General features: G+C 44.6%; 1 protein-coding gene across 3 annotated transcripts in view; it reads left to right on the forward strand.

Moving 5' to 3' along the window:
- Positions 1-23,871, forward strand: part of rab3c (RAB3C, member RAS oncogene family) — a 311,395-nt gene that overhangs the window by 214,214 nt on the left and 73,310 nt on the right. For all 3 annotated transcript variants that reach the window (XM_068033660.1, XM_068033651.1, XM_068033670.1), the window contains exon 3: positions 2,234-2,352. In XM_068033660.1, the coding sequence (XP_067889761.1) occupies positions 2,234-2,352 (119 nt within the window). The remainder of the gene's footprint in view (positions 1-2,233; positions 2,353-23,871) is intronic.

Raw genomic sequence — 23,871 nt, forward strand, 5'->3', positions numbered from 1 at the left:
GTGATCATGACTGAGGCTGTGAGAGCGACCAGGCCAAAACCATTAACGATGTTATGCTCATACCTAATCCCCTTCTCACATCCCACTTCCCCTTCATCCCACAATCTCTTCTAATATGCAAACCGCAGAAGGAAGCACCTCTTACTTTCCCCCGGCTGCCTTCAGCACAACCCTATCGTGTACTTTTCTCCTTTCAGCCACCTGGCCAGGCAGTAGTGCGGGAGCAGGAAGGCCAAGAGGAGCAGGATACTGGTGATGAAAAAACACTGTCGGTCAATAGCACATTTTCAGCCACCAGCTCAGATGCTGCCACTAGGTGTACTTTAGAGGGTAGCTTCGAGACGGTATCTGCATATGGTGAGACACTAGCCACTAGTGGCCTGTAGCCAGGGCGGGGGAAAAGGATAGCGCAGGTGCCAGCTCGCTGGAGGGTGGGTGCGCACATGAGTTCCACTGCAGAGGACTCAGATGAGGACATCAATGTGCGGCCTACAGAAAAAGGCTGATGGACATTCACACAGAAATGCTTAGTATATTAGTAGGCCGGCCAGAAAGCCTGCGGTCACTGTCAAGGAGTATGAAGGAGTTCGGCACTGTCCTTTCATATAGCTTTGCACAGAGTTTGGAGCCTATCCTTTCCAGTGTGGAACTGGTTGCCAATTCCATTACCAGACTGTTCCGCTCCATGACATTTTGTGTGGCAACATGGCTCTTGTTATATGCATGCGTGGGTTGTGCAACAGAGTCGTGAGCCAGGTGGTCAGTGGATAGGCCTTGTTGCCCAGCAGCCATACTCTGGTTTCTCGTGGTGGTTCAAATACTGATGGTATAGTGGACTGCCGCAGAATAAAGGCATCATGACAGCTGCATGATGCACCAAGTCTGGGCTCACGCCACACATGGAGGGAGTAGAACCCCTTCCGGTTGTGGTATGTCTCTGAATTTACGTGTGGTGCCTGCAAAGCGACATGTCTGCAGTCAGTGGCACCCTGCACCATGGGGAAGCTGTGTGCTTGCTCTGAGAGAATAAAATGTATTCAGCTCTCTTGGAATACAGAGCCTCAGTGACCTCCCTTATACAACAGTGCACACTGAACAGCGAGCCATTGGAAATATCGCCTGCTCCAGCCTGGAAGGAGCCCAACAGGAAACAAATTGATAGTCACAATAACCTTCACAACCACTGGCAATGCATCCTTGAGACTGCAGGTCCACCTGCAACAGATGGCAAATTTCAGTGAGTACCTCCTTAGTGAAACAGGGGCGTCACACACTCCGTTCCTCACTGAGGTTGAGGTAGGAGAATTGCTCCCTGAAGATCCTGGGTGGAAATGAATCCCTTTACCCTCTTCCCCCTCCCTCATAAGCAGCAAGTCCTCCTCTGTGTCACTCTGCTCATTCTCATCATCATGCTGCAGGACACAGGGATAGAAACTATTGCACCCATGACTAGCAGCAAGTGGAATGAGCAAAACCCTTGAAACAAGAACCAAGGCCTTCACCATGTGCACACCTCTCCCTGTAAATTTCAGCAACTTTTATTGGCAATAGAAATCACCAAACACTTCTACAAACTCAGCAACTAACCTGGAAGTAATTGATGATCCCTTTAAATAGCACTGGTGGGGCGGAGTCCTTCCTGCAGCTGAACACACGTTCAGCTGCATGAGATTAAGAGGGCATTAGCTGAAGCGTTGAGGTCAAAAATGGCTCTGCTCGAGTCAAGTCAGCTATTCACATTGACTGACATCACAATCTACCTGCTCTAAATGCTTGCGTACACACACCCAGCACTCGCAGTAATGATCTCCTAAAATGGTAGTCGGTGTGCACACATAGAGCGGATGCCATTTTGGACCCCAAAACACACCTATAGTGATGGAAATACGAACACTATACAACTGAAGTTTGCAGCCAGGATCTTTACATAATACCACTTTACACAATACCATCTCAACACCTTACGCAAAACCATCTTTAACTAGCTTTGACATATTTAGCCTTTTTTCCAGTAACAGCATTTACCATATTTTAGTGAAGAAGAACTTTTGATTTGTCAGCACAACCAAACTGCCCAATATATGCAGAGTATACCTGAAATAATACCGAATTCTATGGTTTTACTGTAGTTGTGTTTGAGGCATGGCTAAAAACGATTTTAGGTTTTAAAAAAAGAAAAATTGAAAAAAAATGCATTCGAGCTTTCATATTGATCTTGTTTTGTTTTATGCAGGACACAGCTGGACAAGAACGTTACAGGACAATCACCACAGCTTATTACCGTGGTGCTATGGGCTTTATCCTAATGTACGACATCACAAATGAAGAATCCTTCAATGCAGTGCAGGACTGGTGAGTATAAAGCAAGGTTTCTGTGATACACTATTTCAGCAACTGTGGTCTGGATTTTTCAACGGGTGTTGGTACCCCGATGCCAGACCCATATGGGGGTCCTGGGCGCACCCGCTGGCGCAACTTTCTGGGAGGTGGCCTTCTATTCGGCCATCTTTGTGCTCGCCATCCTATTAAGGGTGGTGGACAGGTTCCAAATGCAGAAGACCCAATCAGAGGGCCCACAGCGATATCAGGCCAGCAGCCCCACCATGGCAGCCTGCATAGGAGTGATAAATTAAAGAAGCCCGAAGCTGGTAGGGTCATTGGGTTGGAGAGGAAAACTCTTCATCGGACTATTCACGGCTGTGGCATTTCATCACCTCGGGCCTGTCATTGGGGCATGCAGCCTCTGGCTCAGTTGGCCCCCTGACCTGCCGCCGGTAGGTTGCCTCATTTGAGCTGGCAGCCTCCATGCACGGTGACGTGTTGCTCTGTCATTCGTAAAACGCCAGCACAAAATGGCCTCTAAGTCGAGCCATAATTGTACTAATTGGCTGGCTGCCTGTCTTCATGGAGTGAGAAGCTGACCAGGTTCCCAAGACCCCGGAGGCGGGAATGCATCAGGAAGCCATCCTGACGCAACTTCCCGCTATTTTCCCAGCCCCCATCTACACGGGGCTGGGAAAATTCAGCCCTGTGTGTCTGAAATGTCACTTTGCCTTGATCAAACAATAGTGGATAATCTGTTTTCCATATGTAATGAAAAACTAGTGGGTCTCCCATGATATTGCGCATGATAATTATCATCTCTTGGTCTCTGTCTCTCTCACCTGCCTTCGGAGTTCTCTTTTTCGCTCTCTCTGTTCTGCTTCTATGTCTTCTCTTTTGCTTTTCTTTTGCTCTTTTTGCTTCTCTTGTCTTTTTCTTTCTTTATGGGTAGGAGGTGGCATAAAGAGTCAGGGAAAGGAAGTACCTACAGCTGCAGGCTGGATTTTGGGTGGGGATTGTGGTAAATATGTGGATTGTAGCCTCAGGTGGCTCCCTTCCCATCCCTTCCCCCACCCTCACACTTCCATTGTGTCACCTACCTCTTTGTTTTCCAATTAACCATTCTGTTTCATACCAGCTCCTCAATCCCATTGCTATCTCTGCAGAACCCTATCACTGCCTCTATCCTTGCCCTCTGAACTATATGCTCACATTGTGTGTCCTCCCAGCCTCTTGTTCCCTATCACTCACCTCTCCCACTAGCTCTGCATCTACTATCCATTTATTTTCACAACAGAAGGTACAATGATAATATAATCAGTACAGTCAATTATATTTGTCCTTTAGCATTTTTCCAAGCAATCTTGAAAAACAATTAGACAGTAACTGCTAGAAACTGAAGTCAAAAAATCCAGCAGTCCAGCTGATTAAATAACATGGATACAGCCTCAGAAATTCAGTCCACAACATAAAATGCCCAATCTGTATTTAGCTAACAGAGTCACAGTTCTAACCAAAAACAGGGGCGTATAATTTCTGCTGGTTTTCTCCCTATCTCCCACCATAACTTTAATTGAAGATCATCCAAAACCTTGGAAAAATGGCATAAACAGCCATTTGCACCATTTCAGACTCTGCTGATCTTCTGCTGAGGTTAGGGCAACAAATCTGGAGGATCTCTGTGGAAATTTCACTACTCATCTCAAAACCCACAGTTGTGGGAGACATTGAAGCCCTCATGTAAATATTTTAATGTAATCCTGTTTTTTTTCTTAATTTTATGTAATTTCTGGGTTGTTATTGGAGAGGGGGGTAGGGATTGGACTGGTGTGGATATGTTGCTGTTGGAAGATACAATAACATCAACCATATTGGTGGAGTTGAAAACAATGGAATTTTTTTAAGGAAAAGGCGGATACTGCAATTCACGCCACACAAGTGCCAGGCAATGATCATCTTCAACAAGAGAGAATCTAACCATTTCCCCTTGACATTCAATGGCATTACAATTGCTGAATCCCCCGACTATCAACATTCTGGGGGTTACCATTGACCAGAAACTGAACTAGAGTAGCCATATAAATACCGTGGCTACAAGAGTAGGTCAGAGGCTGGGAAGTCTGTGGCGAGTAACTGACCTCCTCACTCCCCAAAGCCTGTCCACCATCTACAAAGCACAAGTCAGGAGTGTGATGGAATACTGCCCACTTGCCTGGATGGGTGCAGCTCAAACAACACTCAAGAAGCTCGACACGATCCAGGACAAAGCAGCCTGCTTGATTGGCACCCCATCCACAAACATTCATTCCTTCCACCACCAACGCACAGTGGCAGCAGTGTGTACCATCTACAAGATGCACTGCAGCAACGCACCAAGGCTCCTTAGACAGCATCTTCCAAACCCGCGACCTCTACCACCGAGAAGGACAGGGGCAGCAGTTGCATGGGAATGCCGCCATCTGCAAGTTCCCCTCCAAGCCACACATTATCGTGACTTGGAACTATACTGCCGTTCCTTCACTGTCGCTGGGTCAAAATCCTGGAACTCCCTTCCCAACGGCAGTGTTGGTGTACCTACCCCATATGGACTGCAGCAGTTCAAGAAAGCAGCTCACTACCACCTTGTCAAGGGCAATTAGGGATGGGCAATAAATGAAAAAAAAATTTGGGGACTCTCAGGTACTTCTGAATGGATGAACCAGGATGGGCCAAATGATCTCATCGGTACCAGTCCTGTAAATAGACTTTGCCACTGACAACATAATTGCTTCAAGCCCTTCTGTTCCTTTCCTTCTTAATTGTCCCAGCGGTTTTACCAACCGTTACCTGTCCTGTAATTATTCAGATCTCTGAGGAGTGAAAAGGTGCATTTGATAAAATTCATGAAAATTGTACATGCACAAAAATAACAAGGAAAGCATTGCCAGCAGCACAGACAAAAGCATAGATTTACAAAGCACCTGCATTGGATAAATCAGGTATCGATTGAAAGATGAGATAAGCAAAGCCACTGTGTCGTACAGGTTTGTCTACATCAGAAATTTTCTTTCATTGTTGTTGAACATCCTCATGCCCCCAAAAATCTATTTTAAATTCTCATTGAAGTCATCAGTATAAAATGCCTGAAAAGTTATTTGGAGAGATTTGGAACTCCTGCATTCCCACACCCAAATGACCACCTTCATAAAATGAATGGGCAGAAAATTACAATGAAAGTAGACTTAGGTGTTTTTACACATGTGGATATGCATTTCTTGAATAATCCCATTCTATCCAATATTGTGCCAATTTTACCTAAGAAAATCATACAGCACAGAAAGAGACCATTTAGCCCATCGAGCCTGTGCTGGTTGTTTGAAAGAGCTATCCAATTAGTCCCACTGCCCTGCTATTTTCCCATAGCCCTACAATTTTTTTTTTGCTTTTCAACTATATATTCAATTCCCATCTGAAATTTGGTTCCACTACCCTTTCAGGCAGTGCCTTCCAGATCATAATAACTCTTTGTATAAAAAACATTCTCCTCATCTTATCTTAAATTATCTTAAATCTGTGCCTAGTAGACTTAACTGATTCCTGACTGTCTTGCTTCCATGGTAGCTATTTGGGTTTGGTCATGATGTGTGGCCAGCAAGAGATGAAGGGTTATCCTCCTGTTTGAAATCAATTCACGGTTGGCTGTTTCCAGTAACTTCTCCACTGAGGTATATATTAAAAAAAATTGAGTACAGTTTTCACTCACAAATCTCTAATGGGGAAAAATTCGATAGCCCCTGAAAACAGGCGCAGGGATTGTGATGCGTGATTAATCCATGCCTGATGCTTCTGATGCAGGCAACATGCCAACTTCATGCTGCCTGCTAATTTTCATGATTGGCCCATGCAACCAATGTAAAAGGCACTCTTTGTGACTGCACGGCTCAGCAGGGGGCCCAAGTTCAAGCAAGGCTCGCACTGCTTAAAGCTAGCCTACACTACTTAAAGCCAGCCTGCACCTCTTAAAGGGAAGGTGCATTCTGGCTGGAACAGGTGCTAGAACTGTTTGTGGAAGAGAGTCTGAGCAGGAAGAAGAGTGAATTATGGCGCAACAGCAGAGAGAGCATGCTTCAAGTTTCTCTGATGCTGCACTGAACAACTTGCTTGAGGAGAAGCAGAGGAGGAGAGATGTCATCTATCCACAGGGGCCAGGAGGCCCTCTAAACAAGCTTTGCAAAGGCACTGGGACCAGTCATCACAGTTGATGCCAGTAGTCAAGTCCTGAGGGCCTGGCTGCAAAAGGTTCATTGATGTCACACAGGTGGTAGGGGTCAGTGACTGTAAATTGAAATGTACCATCTACAAGATGCATTGTAGCAACGCACCAAGGCTCCTTAGACAGCGCCTTCCACACCCGTGACCTCTACCAACTAGAAGGACAAGGGCAGCAAATGTATAGGAACACTGCCACCTGCAAGTTCCTCTCCAAGCTACACACCATCCTGACTTGGTACTATATCGCAGTTCCTTCGCAGTCACTGGGTCAAAATCCTGGAACTCCCTCCCTAACAACACTGTGGGGGTACCTATCCCACATGGACTGCAGCGGTTCAAGAAGGCAGCTCACCACCACCTTCTCAAGGGTAATTAGGGATGGGCAATAAATGTTGGCCGGGTCGGGTCGGGTTGCACTTCCGGGTCCGGCATTCGGGCTCTGGTTGGGCCGGGTCAGACAAGCTCTATCACAGGTAAGTGGCTCCAATGTTAATTTAATTTTTGGACTAGAAAGGTGGATTTGTTAGTTATTTTAAGTTTGTGCAGATCAGCAACAAAGTGAAAACAGAAGGTAAGTTAACTGATGGTCGGGTCGGGCATGGGAAAAAATGGAAGGTCTCGGATGGGGTCGGGCTCGGGTCGGATGTGGTTCTGTCGGGCTCGGGTCGGGTTTTTCTTTGCAGACCCGAGCAGGCCTTTGCTACAGATGGTGTAAGCATTCACCTTTTGCTTTCGCGCCCCAGTCTCCCCTCACCACAATCCTACCCTTGTGCCTTTCTCCTTTTATACGCCCAAGAGTTGCAACCTGGCCAGGCAGTGGTGCAGGAGCAAGAAGTGGAAGAGGGAGAAGAGGCTGATGATGAAGAAACACATGTGTCACTCGGTCTCTCACTCGCAGCCACCAGCTCAGATATGACCACTGTGTGTACTTTAGAGGAGAGCTTAGAGGTAGGGTCTGCACGCTGTGAGACAGCAGGCAAAAATGGCCTGCAGCCAGGGCAGGGGGAGTGGGTAACAGAGCTGCCAGCTTGCCAGAAAATGAGGTCAGACACGGGTTCTGCTGCAGAGGACTCCGATGAGGACTTCAATGGGGCAAGCTACAGAAGAATGCTGATGAAATGCTTTGTGCATTGGTAGGCCTGCTTGAAAGTCTGTGTTCAATGTTGAGGAGCATGGAGGAATCCAGCACCAACGTGACACAGGGCTTTTTGCTGAGTTTGGAGCCCTGCCTTTCTAGCATGGAAGTGGTGGTGAACTCAATTAGCACACTTGTGGGCCCTGTCATGATGCTGTGTCTGATGGACAATGCCTGAGCCTCCATTGCAACACAAGTAGCAGCCTTTCAATGTCTCAGTGCTGCAATGGAAACTCAGACTTCTGTAATGCAAGGACAGCTTGGTGCCATGCAAGCTTATCTTGCTGCCACACAAGCTCAGACTGCTGCCATAAATTATGGATACCAGTGCTCAAAGGGGCTTGCAGGATCTCCCAGCGGTCCAGCAATCTGTCCTCCTACAGATTAATAGGATTGCTGAGGCATCGTCCCAGGGGAAGTGGTGCACAAACCTGACTTCCTCTCAGGGTGACTGCACTCATCTTGCCACGATTCCACTCCACCGGCGTCCTCACTATTGCTGTCAGCCAACCAGCCCAGACTACTGCCGCCCATGCCAAGATGGTGTAGTCTGAAGCTGAGCCCTGTAGGGCCAGAACTGCTTGAGGTCATCCTGCAAGGCCATCTGCAGTCTCCCCCCTAAATATCAGCAACCTTCCGCCAGCCATGCTGCAACAACTAGAGTTGCACTGTGTAGGAGCACAAGGACAGGCAAAGGTGTATGGAAGAAAGGTACTAAAGGAGTGCACAAGGGTCATTAGTTGATGTTTCTATGCAAAATGTGGTGGCAAACTGGCAGATGGTGATCCAGCCTGGAAGGAGCTTGATGCATAAGAGTTCATGGCCATGGTCACCTTCACAGCCACTGACAATGCCATCCTTGCTGTGCTCTGAGGTGGCAAGCTTCAGTGAGGATGTCCTTACTGAAGTGCAGGCATCTGACACATTGTTCCTCACTGTGGTTGTGGTAGGTGTTCACTGAACACCTTAAGCGGATATGGCCTCCTGCTGAGAGTCTTTCTCCCTTTCCTCCTCCTTGCACTTCCAGCAGCTTGTCATGTTCTTTGTTGCCTTTCTCCCTGTCATCTTGTAGTCCAAGGGGAATGTGTACCACTGCACCTATTTCTGGAAGTAAGTGGTTTATAAAGAATCCTTGAAGTCAGGACCAAGTCTTTCAGCACGTGTCACATCACTCCTATAGCTTTTAGCAACTTTGAAGAAGTCTAGAAACTACCATACACTTCTACAATCTGAGCAACAAACAAACTAACCTGTAAGTAGTTGATGGTCCCTTTAACTAGCACTGATGGGGGAGTCCTTCCTGCTACTGAATGCATATGTAACTGTGTATGTTTAGGTGATGGCATTGGCTGGAACATTGAGCTCCAAATAGACCGCACTGGCTTCAAATCAGCATCACCTGCCGATGGACATCATAATCTGCCTACTCTGCATACTTCTAGCAGATATTCGCTGCACATGCGCTGATGCCTTCACCAAAATGGCATTCAGCGTGGTTCGTGCCAGAAGTGTGCACGTGCCACGAACACCATTTTGGAGCCAAAATGGCACTCATAACTACGAGAAACTGAGCGCTAAGGAGCTGAATTTTGCAGCCCATATGTCTTGGAGACCAGAAAGTTCAAACAGAATCCACATGTATCCCAATAATGTTGAATTGCATTATATAGCTGGGGCTCGGTCTCGTAATAAAGATGAATGGTTACTACTGTTTTTAGTTTTGTCAGTCCCTTTTTCACTGCTTCTCCATTTATGGAAAATTGTGGGCATGTCATTATTCTGCACAGATCATGTTCTACAAGATAAATTCTGAAATAACCAAGTTCCAGCCAGCCAGCACATTCAGTAACCAAGTCATTACAATGGCTCCAAATAAATAGACAGGGCTCATGCATAAGGTTTTTGCAGTTTTTCTGTGGATGCTGCAGATATATATAATATTGTTATTATGCACAGATCCAAATAGTAGCAAGATCAATCAATTTTTCCAGCTCCTCAACCAACATATCTAAATGAACGAAACATATGAACTAATAAGGTATGACTTTTTAACTGTTGCATTGGATTTTATTACCCTGCTAGTACCTTACTGAATATGCTGAATTGACGTTTATCTACGTAATAGATCTACGTAATAACATTGTTTAAAGTGGCAACCCTAGATTTTCCTCCTCTACCATATTGTGTGATTGAATCATCGAAAGTTTAGAATTATATAAGGTTTAAGGCACAGAAAGAGGCCACTTGGCCCTTCGTGTCTGTGCCGGCTGAAAAACGATCCATCTGTTCTAATCCCACCTTCCAGCATTTGGCCCATAGCCCTGCAGATTACGGCACTTGAGGTGCATATCCAGACTCCCTTTCAGGCAGTGAGTTCCAGACCCTTACCACCCCCTGGATGAAAAAGTTTTTCCTCATCTCCCTTTGAATTTTTCTACCAATCACTTTAAATCCCCCTTGGTACTGACCTCTTTGCGAAGGTATATAGAATCTTCACCTCCACTCTATCCAGGCCCCTCACAATTTTTTATATTTCAATCAGATCTCCCCTCAGCCTCCTCTGTTCCAAGGAGAACAACCCCAGCCTATCCAATCTTTCCTCAAAGCTGCATTTTTCCAGTCTTGGTAACATCCTTGTAAATCTCCTCTGTACCATCTCTGGTGCAATTACATCCTTTCTGTAATGAGGTGACCAGAACTGCACACAGTACATAAGTTGTGGCCTAACCAATGAGTTATACAGTTCCAGCATAACCTCCCTGCTCTTATATTCTATACCTCAGCTAATAAAGGAAAGGATTCCATATGCCACCTTAACCACCTTACCGACCTGTCCTGCTACCTTCAGGGATCTGTGGACATTCATTCCAAGGTCCCTCACTTCCTCTACACCTCTCAGTATTTTCCCATTAATTGTGTATTCCTTTTCCTGTTTTGACCTTCCCAAATGCATCACCTCACACTTCTCCAGGTTGAATTCCATTTGCCACTTTTCTGCCCATCTGACCAGATCATCAATATCTTCCTGCAGCCTACAGCTATCCTCCTCACTATCTACCACATGGGCAATCTTTGTGTCAGCTGCAACCTTCTTGATCATGCCCCCTACATTTACATCCAAATCATTAATTTATACCACAAAAACCTGGGGACCCAGTACTGAGTCCTGCAGATCACCACTGGAAACAGGCCTCCAGGCGCTAAAACACCCGTCAACAATTACCCTTTGTTTCCTGCCACTGAGCCAATTTTGTATCCACTTTGCTGCATTTCCCTGGATCCCATGGGATTTTTTTTTTTAACCAGTCTGCCATGTGGGACCTTGTCAAAAGCCTTGCTAAAATCCATGTAAACCACATCAACTGCACGACCCTTGTCTATCTTCCTTGTCACTTCTTCAAAAAGTTCACTCAAGTTGGTCAAACAAGATCTTCCCTTAATAAATCCATGCTGACTATCCTTGATTAACCTGTGCCTTTCTAAGTGACAGTTTATCCTGTCTCTCAGAATAGATTCCAATAATTTTCCCACTACTGAGGTTAGACTGACTGGACTGTAATTATTCAATCTATCTTTTGCTCCCTTTTTAAACAGAGGTACAACGTTAGCAATTCTCCAATCCTCCGGCACCACACCTGCATCCAGTGAAGGCTATAAAATGATGCTCAGACTTTCTGCTGTTTCCTCTCTTGCTTCTTTTAACAGCCTAGGATACATTTCATCTGGCCCTGGTGATTTATCAACTTTCAAGGATGCTAGTCCCTTTAATACTTCTTCTATCCCTATGTTGATCACATCCAATACTTCACACTCCTCCTCCTTAACTACAATATCTGCATCGTCTCTCTCTTTGTGAGACAGACACAAAGTATTCACTAAGAACCATACTAACATCTTCTGCCCGTACATATGGGTTACCTTTTCGGTCTTCTATGAGCCCTACTCTCTCCTTAGTTATCCTCTTACTCTTAATGTATTGATAAAACATCTTTGGGTTCACCTTGATTTTGCTTGCCAATATTCTTTCATGCCCTCTCCTTGCTTTCCTAATTTCTATTTTGATTTCACCCCTCCACTTTCTATACTCCTCTCGGCTTTCTGTAGTACTGAGTTCTCAGTGTTGGACATAAGCTTTCCTTGTCTGCCTTATTTTACCCTGTAGGATCCTTGACATCCATGGGGTTCCAGATTTGGCCGGCTCATCCTTTTTCTTTGTGGGAACATGTTATTCTGAACCCCTCGAATCTCCCCTTTGAATGTCTCCCACTGCTCTGACACTGATTTATCTTCAAGTATCTGTTTCCAGCACACTTTTGCGAAATCACTTCTCAGTTTAGTAAAATTGGCCTTGCCCCAATTGAGAACTCTAACTCCTGTTCTATCTCTGTCCTTTTCCATAATTATGTTAAAACTGACTGAATTATGATCACTACCACCAAAATGCTCTCCCACTGCCACCCTTTCCACCTGCCCAGCTTCATTTCCTAAAACTAAGTCTAAAACTGCACCATCTCTTGTTGGACTTGCTACATACTGGGCAAAAAGGTTCTCCTGAATGCACCTCAAGAATTCTGCTCCCTCAATTCCTTTCACATTAAAACTATCCCAGTTAATATTGGAGTAGTTAAGATCCCCTACTATTACTGCCCTATTATTCTTGCACTTCTCAGAGATTTGCCTACATATCTGTTCTTCTATCTCCCTCTGACTGTTTGGGGGTCTATAGTACACTCCAAGCAGTGTGATTGCCCTTTTTTTGTTCCTTAGCTCAATCTATATGGCCTCATTTAATGAGCCTTCCAAAATATCATCGCTCCTCACAGCTGTAATAATTTCCTTGACCAAAATTGCCACTCCCCATCCTTTCTTATTCCCCTCCCTATCGCGTCTGTAAAATCTGTAACCAGGAACGTTGAGCTGCCATTCCTATCCTTCCTTAAGCCATGTTTCTATAATAGCTATGATATCATACTGTCATGTGTCTATCTGTGCCCTCAGTTCATCTGCTTCATTTGCTATCCTCCTTGCATTGAAATAGATACCCTTGAGCACTGCCAAACTCTTTTAAACATTTTCTAACCGTTGTTTCCTCTGTATTCCAAACTCATCCATTAACTTTCTGCCTTCCATTTTTATTTCTGATTTTGTCCCAACTGATTCTACCCTCAGGTTCCCATTCCCCTTCCAAACTAGTTTAAACCCCTCCCAACAGCACTAGCAAAACGTCCCGCAAGGAACTCAGTCCTGGCTCTGTTCAGGTGCAACCAGTCTGACCTATCTCCCCCAGAGCTGGTCCCAGTGACCAAGGAATCTAAAGCCCTCTCTCCTGCACCATCTTTCCAGCCATGCATTCATCTGTCTTATCCTTTTATTTCTATACTCACTTGCACATGGCACTGGGAGTAATCCGGAGATGACTACTTTTGAGGTCCTGCTTGCTTTTTCTTACCTAGCTCCCTAAATTCTGACTGCAGGACCCCCACATCCCTCTTTCTACCTATGTCATTGGTTCTGATGTGGACTATTACTGCTGGCTGTTCATCCTTCCCCTTCAGGATGCTCTGCAGCCGCTCAGTGACATCCTTGACCCTGGAACCAGGGAGGCAGCACACCATCCTGGATTCGTGTCTGCGGCCACAGAAATATCTGTCTGTTCCCCTGACTGTTGAATCACCTATCACTATGGCTCTTCCAGTCTTCCCTGTACCCCACTGTGCAGCTGAGCCACCAATGGTGCCACAGACTTGGCTCTGGCTGCACTCCCCAGTGAAGCATCACTTTCCTCAGTATTCAGAACTGAATACCTGTTGGAGAGGGAGATGCACTCAGGGGTCTTCTGCACTACCGGCTTGATTCTTTTTGATTGTCTGGTGGTTACCCATTCCCCCTCTCCCTACGTACTGTTAAGTTGTGGGGTGACCACATCTATAAAAGTGCTATCCATGTAGCTCTCATCCTCATGAATGCACCGCAGCGTCGCAAGCTGCCGTTCAAGTGTCAAAATCCGGAGCTCAAGCTGCTGCAATTAACAACACTTCCTACACAAATGGTTCTCCAGGATACGGGAAGTATCCTGGAGCTCCCATGTGGCACGGGAGGTGCACTCTCGAGGTTGAAACACCTCTGCCATTCCTGTATTTATTAGTTGACCCTTTGTTACTGCTAAAAAAAAAACTTACCAATACTACAACACCTTAGAATTATTAATAAAACCTTACTTGTACTGATAAATCCTACTAAAAATCAATTCAGTTCACGAGTTAAAATAAACCTTACTCAAAAAAATACTCACCAGATACTGACTTGTTCTAAAGTTATACTTTTCTCGATTACACAGATATGTAGACCTTCTTACTGGTAATAGACCTTACCAATGCTAATAAAGCTTGCCAATTCTAATAAACTTTACTACTATTAGTAAACCTTACAAATACTAATAAACCCTAATTATACTTAATACAGCTTATGTATTAAGTTGTCCAAATTTGAGCAAATACATTCCCTGCTGGTCTCTCTCTTTCACTCTATTATAAATGATAAAATCTGCTTTAGTTTTTAGTTTGTATCATACTGAATCGATCAAGTCTTATTTTATATTTGATTGATTGAGATTAAGATAAATTTAAAGCAAACAAGAACAAAGAACAGTACAGCACAGGAACAGGCCATTCGGCCCTCCAAGCCTGCGCCGATCTTGATGCCTGCCTAAGCTAAAACCTTCTGCACTTCCGGGGACCATATCCCTCTATTCCCTTCCTACAGGAAAACAGCTTGAAAACCTGCCTACAGTTAAAACAGAGAAAGTTAAAAGAAATACAGGCCATGCCCCAAATCAGGCAGGATAGTGACAGAAATAGTAGGAAAAATTGGGTGGCAAGGCCTTATCACAGTTATGCTGCCTTAAGTTTAATTTTCCTCCTCCACCCCCACCATGTACTGGGTTGCATTTTCCCAGTGTGCTACACAGAAATGCCCGCAGGGATGTGGGGCTCAAATTGTCAGCCTGTTTTCTTCCTGTCTATCCCTCTTACCACCACAGCCCAGGACCACCAAATGAAGCTTGACAGTAGTATTCCAGGTTGAGGCATGAAGAACTTAGATGGAGGGAGAGGGAGAGAGAAAGGGGGAAATTGCCAACTTAATCAATTTAAGTTTCCTGATTTCACACAAAAAACTTAAATAAAAAAGTCAGTTAAATAAATACCCGGCCTTGCTTCACCACTTTGATTTTGAGAGAATAAATAATTATGCTACGATTAATTTAATTGTCACCTCTGAAACACCACCTAACTTCTCCCCTCCTCAGCTCACCTGTTGCTGAAACCCTCATCCATGTCTTTGTTACTTCTAGCCTTGACTATTCCATTGCACTCCTGGCTGGCCTCCCACATTCAACCCTCCATAAATTTGAGGTAATCTAAAACTCAGCTGCCTATGTCATTACACCTCGTCCTGTTCACCCATCACCTCAGTGCTCGCTGACTTGTATTGGCTCCCATTAAGCACTGCCTTGATTTTAAAATGTTCATCCTTGTTTTCCAATCCTGTCATGACCTGGTCCCTCTCTATCTCTGTAATCTCCTCCAGCCCCACAACCCTCTGAGATATCTGCGCTCCTCTAATTCTGGCCTCTTGAACATCCCCGATTTTAATTGCTCCACCTTTGGCAGCCGTGGCTTCAGCTGCATAGGCCCTATGCTCTGGAATTCTCTCCCTAAACCTTTCCTGCTTTCAAATGCTCCTTAAAACCTACCTCAGTGACCAAGCTTTTGACTTTCTGCCTAATATCTCCTTTTGTGGCTTGGTGTCAAATTTTGCCTTATAAAGCTCCTGTGAAGTGCCTTGAGGTGTTTTATTATATTAGAAGCACTATATAAACATAAGTTGTTGTTGTAGTGTTGAACTTCTCTAATGCTTGCTTTCTTGCTTCAAGTCTGATTCTTGCTTTCCCATTTTCCTCCACTAATTGGCTTATCTGCCTTTTCCATCAAAACATACTTAAAGCTTTTATGATTGATACATTTTTGTTAGGTAAGGGCATCAAGGTTTATACAGCAAAGGCTGGTAAATGGAGATAAGCCATGATCTAACTGAATGAAGGAACAGGCTTGAGGGGCTGAATGGCCAACTCTTATTCTTGTGTTCCTCTCTTTCCAGCTTTAGTATAGCTTGGAAAGCTAGGGGCAGCTGTACACCTCAGTGATCAGGATCCTCTGGCTGCCAGTAAAGACCAGCAGTCTGGTAGACCCGTCTGGAAAAAAGGACTTTTGGGGGGGTGGGGTGAGGGGATACAGGGTGTGGAAAGAAATAAGCAGCAGGCCTACCTTAAATTCTTTGGCCTCTCCCTTTATGTCTGAAGACCATCTAGCCAGCGGGAGTTTGAGGGCAGGCAACAATGATATTTTATCTGGATTCCCCCTGGCTGGAGCGCCCAGCAGATGAGTTCCAAAATAAGTTGGGAGGCTGGGAATGCTCTCTGCAGGAAATGACAGGGAAGCATTAAGGGGCAGAGAGCCAGCAATCCAAGTCTTTCCTCTTTTTTCCTGAGATTTGTGCCTGGCAAACTGAGAATTCCCAGGGTCATGGTCTAGGAAAATCAGTCTGTGTATATTTCTGTATCATTTGGCTCCTTTGTATTATTGACCCTGTAAACAAATTTAATCAAGTAGTTTTATGGAATTGAGGGCAAATTATTGGCCAAGTTAGGAAATTGGCCAAGTGGCAGGAGACAGAAAGTAGGGATGATGGGCAGGCACTCTAACTGGCAGGAAGTGAGTGGTGTCCTGCAAGGATCTGTGTTGGGACCTCAACTAGTCACCGTATTTACTGCTGGGATAGAGAGCTACATACCCACATTTGTGATGATTAAAAAGATAGGCTGTATGGTCAGCAATGTAGATGGAAGCATAAAATTATGAAGGGATATTAATGATTAAGTGAATGGGCAAAACTGTGGCAAATGGATTTCAATGTAGGCAAATATAAGGTAATTCATTTTGGACCAAACAAGTATAGAGCAGTGTACTTTCTCAATGGTGAAAAGCTAAAAGCAGTGGAGTCCAAAGAGACTTATGTGTTCATGTACATAGATCATTTAAATGTCATGGACAGACACAGAAAATAATTAAAAAGGCTAATGGAATGCTGTCCTTTATATCTAGAGAATCTGAATACACAGGGGTAAAAGTGATGCTTCAGCTATACAAAGCTCTGGTTAGACAACACCTGGAATACCGTGAGCAGTTCTAGGCACCACACTTTAGGAAGGATATATTGACCTTGGAGAAACTGCAGAATTGATTTACCAGAATGATACCTGGACTGCAAGTGGGGAATTTATTCATGAAAGGGCGAAAGGACAGTCCTAGCAACTACAGGCCAGTCAGTTTAACATCAGCCGTGAGTAAGGTTTTTGAAACAGTAATCAGAAAAAATATTAACTGATATTTAGAGAGGTTCAAGTTAATTAAAGACAGCCAGCATGGATTTGTAAAAAGGCAGATCATGTTTGACTAATTTAATTGAATTTTTTGATGAAGTAACAGAAAAGGTTGATGAAGGGAATGCAGTGGATGTTGTTTATATGGATTTTAAGAAAGCATTTGATAAGGTACCACATAAAAGGCTGGTTAACAAAATTGAGACCTATGCAATAGAAGGATCAGTATCCAACTGGATAAAAAATTAGCTTAAGGACAGAAAACAGCGAGTCATAGTAAATGGGTGTTTTTCAGATTGGAGGATGTTAGACAGTGGTGTTCCCCAAGGGTCAGTGCTGGGACCACTGCTTTTTTTGATATATATAAATGACTTGGATTTTGGAATACAGAGCAGAATCTCAAAATTTGCTGACAACACCAAACTTGGAGATGCGGCCAGCAATGAGGATGATATGAACCACCTGCAACAGGACATAGACAGGCGAGCAGAATGGGCAGAGAAATGGCAGATGGAATTTAATACTGACAAGTGTGAGGTGATGCAATTTGGCACAAGGAGTAGGGAGAGGCAATATATACTTAATGGTACAGTTCTAAAGAGAGTGCAGGAACAGAGGCACCTGAGGGTGCATGTGCATCGATCTTTGAAGGTGACAGGACATATTGAGAGAGTGGTTAGAAAGCATATGGGATCTTGGGCTTCTTAAACAAGGGCATAGAGTGTAAAAGCAGGAAAGTTATGCTGAACCTTTATAAAGCTTTAGTTAGGCCCCAAATGGAGTATTGCATCCAGTTCTGCTCACCACACTTCAGGAAGGATGTGAAGGTCCTTGACAGGGTGCAGAGGAGATTTACCAGAATGGATCCAGGGTTGGGGAATTTTAGTTGCAAGGTTAGGTTGGAAAAGCTAACTTAAGGAGAACAGATAGGATAGTTAGAAAAAAACTATTTCTGCTGGTTGGGAAGTCTAGAACTTGAAGATGTAGTCCAAGATGTAAAGCCAGACATTTCACAGGAGTGAAAACAGGAAACACTTTTACATACAAAGGGTGGGAGAAACCTGAAACTCGCTTCTGCAAATAGCAATTAATGCGAAGTGAATTGTTAGTTTTAAATCTGATATCGATCGATTTTTGTTAACCAAAGGTATTAAGGGATATGAGCAAAGGCGGGTATATGGTGTAAAGTCATGGAGCAGCCATGATCTCATTGAATGGCAGAACAAGCTCAAGGGGTTAAATGGCCTACTATTTTTTTATTTGTTCATGGGATGTAGGCGTCGCTGGCTAGGCCAGCATTTATTGCCCATCCCTAATTGCCCTTGAGAAGGTGGTGGTGAACTGCCTTCTTGAACTGCTGCAGTCCTTGGGATGTAGGTACACCAAAAATGACAGTGGAGGCAGTGGTGTAGTGGTAATGTCACTGGACTAGTAATCGAGAGGTGCTGCTTAGTGCTCTGGGGACATTGATTCACATCCCACCATGCCAGATGGTGAAATTTTTAATTCAATTAATGAAAGATCTGGAATTAAAAGCAAGTCTAATGGTAACTATGAAACCATTGTCGATTGTTCTAAAAACTCGTCTGGTTCACTAATGTCCTTTAATGAAGGAAATCTGCTGTCCTTACCTGGTCTGGCCTATATGTGACTCCAGACCCACAGCAATATGATTGGTCGATATGATCTTAACTACCCTCTGAAATGGTCTAGCAAGCCACTCAGTTCAAGGGCAGTTAGGCTTGGGCAATAAATGCTGGCCTAGCCAGTGATGCCCACATCCCACGAACGAATAAAAAAAACAGTGCTGTTCGGAAGGGAGTTTCAAGATTTTGACCCAGCAACAGTGAAGGAACGGTGATATAGTTCCAAGTCAGGATGGTGTGTGACTTGGAGGGGAACATGCAGGTGGTGGTGTTCCCATGCATGTGTTGCCCTTGTCCTTCTAGGTGGTAGAGGTTGTGGGTTTGAAGGTGCTGTCAAAGGAGCCTTGGTGCATTGCTGCAGTGCATCTTTTAGATGGTACACAGTGCTGCCATTGTGTGTCGGTGGTGAAGAGAGTAAATGTTGAAGGTGGTGGATCAAGCGGACTGCTTTGTCCTAGATGGTGTTGAGCTTGTTGGAGCTGCAGGTGGAGAGTATTCCATCACACTTGTGTCTTGTAGATGGTGGACATACTTTGGGTAGACAGAAGGAGGTGAATTACTCGCTGCAGAATTCCCAGCCTCTGACCTGCTCTTGTAGCCACAGTATTCATCCGACTGGTCTAGTTCAGTTTCTGGTCAATGCTAACCCCCAGGATGTTGATAGTGGGGGATTCAGCGATGGTAATGCCATTGAACATCAAGGGAAGATAGTTAAATTCTCTCTTGTTTGAGATGGTCATTGCGTTGCACTTGTGTGTGCGAATGTTACATGCCACTTATGAGCCCAAGCCTGGTTGTTGTCCTGACATTGCTGCATCTGGGCACTGACTGCTTCAGTATCTGAGGAGTCGCGAATGGTGCTGAACATTGAGCAATCATCAGTGAACATCCCCAATTCTGGCCTTATGATGGATGAAAGGTCATTGATGAAGCAGTTAAAGATGGGGGCTTGGGCCTAGGACACCACCTTGAGGAACACCTGCCGTGATGTCCTGGGACTGAGATGATTGGCCTCCAACAACCACAACCATCTTCCTTTGTGCTAAGTATGACTCCAACCAGTGGAGAGTTTTACCCCTAATTCCCATTGACTCCAGTTTTGCCAGGGCTTCTTGATGCCATACTTGGTCAAATGCTGCCTTGGTGTCAAGGGCAGTAACTCTCCCTCTCACCTCTTGAGTTCAGCTCTTTTGTCTATGTTTGGACCAAGGCTGTAATGAGGTCAGGAGCTGAGTGGCTCTGGTGGAACCCAAACTGAGTGTCAGTGAGCAGGTTATTGCTGTGTATGTGCTAATTTATAGCACTGTCGATGACACCTTCCATCACTTTTCTGATGATCGGGAGTTGACTGATGGGGAGGTAATTGGAGTTGGATTTGTCCTGCTTTTTGTGCACAGGACATATCTGGGTAATTTCCCACATTGCTGGGTAGATGCCAGTGTTGTAGCTGTACTGGAACAACTTGGCTAAGGGCACAGCTAGTTCTGGAGGACAAGTCTTCAGTACTATTGCCGGAATGTTGTCAGGGCCCATAGCCTTTGCAGTAACCAGTGTCTTCAGTCATTTCTTGATATCACGTGGAGTGAATCGGATTGGCTGAAGACTGGTATCTGTGATGCTGGGGACCTCATAAGGAGGCCGAAATCGATCATCCACTCGGCATTTCTGGCTGAAGATGGATGCAAATGCTTCAGCCTTGTCTTTTGCACTAATGTGCTGGGCTCCCTCATCATTGAGGATGGGGATATTTGTGGCACCTCTTCCTCCTGTTAGTTGTTAAATTGTCCACCACCACTCACGACTGGATGTGGCAGGACTCTGGAGCTTAGAACTGATGCATTGGTTGTGGGATCACTTAGCCCTGTCTATCGCATGTTGCTTCCACTGTTTGGCATGCAAGTAGCCCTGTGTTGTAGCTTCACCAGGCTGGCACCTCATTTTGAGATATGCCTGGTGCTGCTCTTGGCATGCCCTCCTGCACTCTTCGTTCAACAAGGTTTCTCCCCGGCTTGATGGTACTGGTAAGTGGGGGATATGCCGGGCCATGAGGTTGCAGATTGTGGTTGAATATAATTCTGCTGCTGCTGATGGCCCAAAGCACCTCATGGATGCCCAGTTTTAAGTTGCTAGATCTGCTTGAAATCTATCCCATTTAGCACAGTGGTCGTGCCACACAACACGATGGTGGGAATCCTGAATGTGAATATGGCACTTAGTCCCCGCAGGGACTGTGCAGTGGTCAATCCTACCAATACTGTCATCGACAGATGCATCTGCACCAGGTGGATTGGTGAGGACGAGGTTAAGTAGATTTTCCCTCTCTTTGGTTCCTTCATCACCTGCTGCAGACCCCGTCTAGCAGCTATGTCCTCAAGGACTCAGCCAGCTTGGTCAGTAGTGGTGTTATCGAGCCACTCTTGGTGATGGTTAATGAAATCCCCAACCCAGAGTACATTCTGTGCCCTTGACACCCTCAGTGTATAATCCAATTTATGTTCAACATGGAGATGCACTGATTCATCTGCTCGGGGTGGGGTGGGGGGAGGTGCGGTAGGTGGTAATCGGCAGGAGGTTTCCTTGCCCATGTTTGACCTGATGCCATGAGACTTCATGGGGTCCAGAGTTAATGTTGAGGACTACCAGGTCAGCTCCCTCCTGACGGTATACCACTATGCCGCCGCTCTGCTGGGTCTGTCCTGCCGGTGGGACAGGACATAACCAGGGATGGTGATGATGGTGTCTGGGACTTTGTCTGTAAGGTATAATTCTGGAGTATAACTTTGTTAGGCTGTTGCTTGACTAGTCTCTGGGAGAGCTCTCCCAATTTTGGCACAAGCCCCCAGATGTTAGTAAGGAGGACTTTGCAGGGTTTATAGGGCTGGGTTTGCCTTTATCGTTTCCAATGCCTAGGTCGATGACAGATGGTCCGTCAGGTTCATTCCTTTTCTTAGACTTCGCAACTGAGTGGCTTGCTAGGCCATTTCAGAGGGCATTTAACAGTCAACCACATTGCTGTGGGCCTGGATTCACATGTAGGCCAGATCTCCTTCCCTAAAGGATATTTGTGAACTAGATGGATTTTTACAACAATCGACAATGGCTTCATGGTCACCATTAGACTAGGTTTTTAATTCCAGATTTATTAATTTAATTCACATTTCACTATCTGCCATGGTGGGATACTCCTGTTCCAATCTTCCTATGTTTATCCCATGTGTATTGATCTATCTGTATGATACTTTCTGCCTTTGAGAAGATTTAAGTGAAGTTGGATGGCATTCCTCTTAGTCTCCAGTGGGCAATATACCACAATTGTGGGTCAATTTTAAACCTTTGCATGCTAACCCATACGCAGCACATAAGGGACTCAGTCAGCTTATAGAAATCACTTTACAATTGAAAACAGTATTGCATTACCTAAAAACACATATGTAATTTATTGAATGGGTCTGTGTTGTGTACATGGCTATTTGCTGCTTTCTCAAAGGAACTGATCACTATTACTGGCTGAGACACGTCCAGAAACTAACAACAGCTCGTCTGAACAGTAGCAACACTAGATCCCTGGCATTGGTCTTATTCTTGAGGTTCAAAAATATCATTATTGCTGCTTCTATAAGCAACCATTTTCTCCAGTGCTTGTGCCAAAGTTCAGTTGTACTCATAAAATAAATAACTTGTATTGATATAGGACCTTTTAAGTCTTTTGAGGAACAACCCTGCACTTCTTTGAATAGTGCCATGGGATCTCTACATCCACCGAAGGGCAAATGGACCTCAGTTTAACATCTCATCTGAGTGTCAGCATATTTGACAATGCAGCATTGCCTCAGTATTGTACTTAAGTTTCATCCTAGATTATGTGCCTAAAATTCTAATGATGCCATTATACCATTGGAACTGATGTGGGCAGAACATCCACCGCTGTAAGGTCATGGAGTATCCCTTTCATAAGTTGTGGCGTCAGTTAATTTAAGTAAGCAGATGCACATGGATATCAAAGGAAGTTAAGGAGAGTATCAAATCAGAAACAAAAGCGTACAAAGCGGTGAAAGCTATTGGTAGGCCAGAGGATTGGGAATTCTTTAGAAACCAACAGCGGATGACTAAAAAACTAATAAAGAGATAGAAAATTGATTGAGAGTAAATTGGCAAGAAATATAAAAACAAACAGTAAGAGTTTCTACGGGTATATAAAAAGGAAGAGAGTAGCTAAAGTAAGTGTGGGACCCTTAGAGGATGAGACTGGGAAATTAATAACAGGGAACGGGGAAATGGCAGATAATTTAAACCAATATTTTGCATCGGTCTTCACTACACTATAAACATCCCAATAATAATAGATGAGCAAGGTGTAACTGGGAGGGAGAAAGTTGTAATAATCTCTATCCCGAGGGAAAAGGTGCTGGACAAACTGAAGGAACTAAAGGCAGACAAGTCACCAGGACCTGATGGCCGGCATCCAAGGATTTTAAAAGCAGTGGCTGCAGAGATAGTAGAGGCATTGGTCATAATAAACCAAAACTCACTGGATTCCGATAGTGTACCAGCGGATTGGAAAACCACTAATGTGACGCCCCTATTTAAGAAAGGAGGGAGTCAGAAAGCAGGAAACTATAGATGAGTTAGCTAAACATCTGTCATTGGGAAAATGCTGGAGTCCATTATTAAGGAAGAAATTGCAGGACATTTAGAAAAACATAGTGTAATCAAACAGAGTCAACATGGTTTTATGAAAGGGAAATTATGTTTGACAAATTTGTTAGAGTTCTAACATAGAACATAGAACAGTACAGCACAGTACAGGCCCTTCGGCCCACGATGTTGTGCCGAACCTTTAACCTACTCTAAGATCAAACTAACTACCTACCCTTCATTCTAGTATCATCCATGTACCTATCCAAGAGTCGCTTAAATGCCCCTAACGTATCTGCTTCTACTACCACCGCTGGCAGCGCATTCCACGCACCCACCACTCTCTGTGTAAAGAACCTACCTCTGACATCTCCACGAAACCTTCCTCCAATCACCTTAAAATTATGCCCCCTGGTGATAGCCCTTTCCACCCTGGGAAAAAG

Source organism: Heterodontus francisci, chromosome 1 (genome assembly GCF_036365525.1).
Source record: "Heterodontus francisci isolate sHetFra1 chromosome 1, sHetFra1.hap1, whole genome shotgun sequence".
NCBI classification, from domain to species: Eukaryota; Metazoa; Chordata; class Chondrichthyes; order Heterodontiformes; family Heterodontidae; genus Heterodontus; species Heterodontus francisci.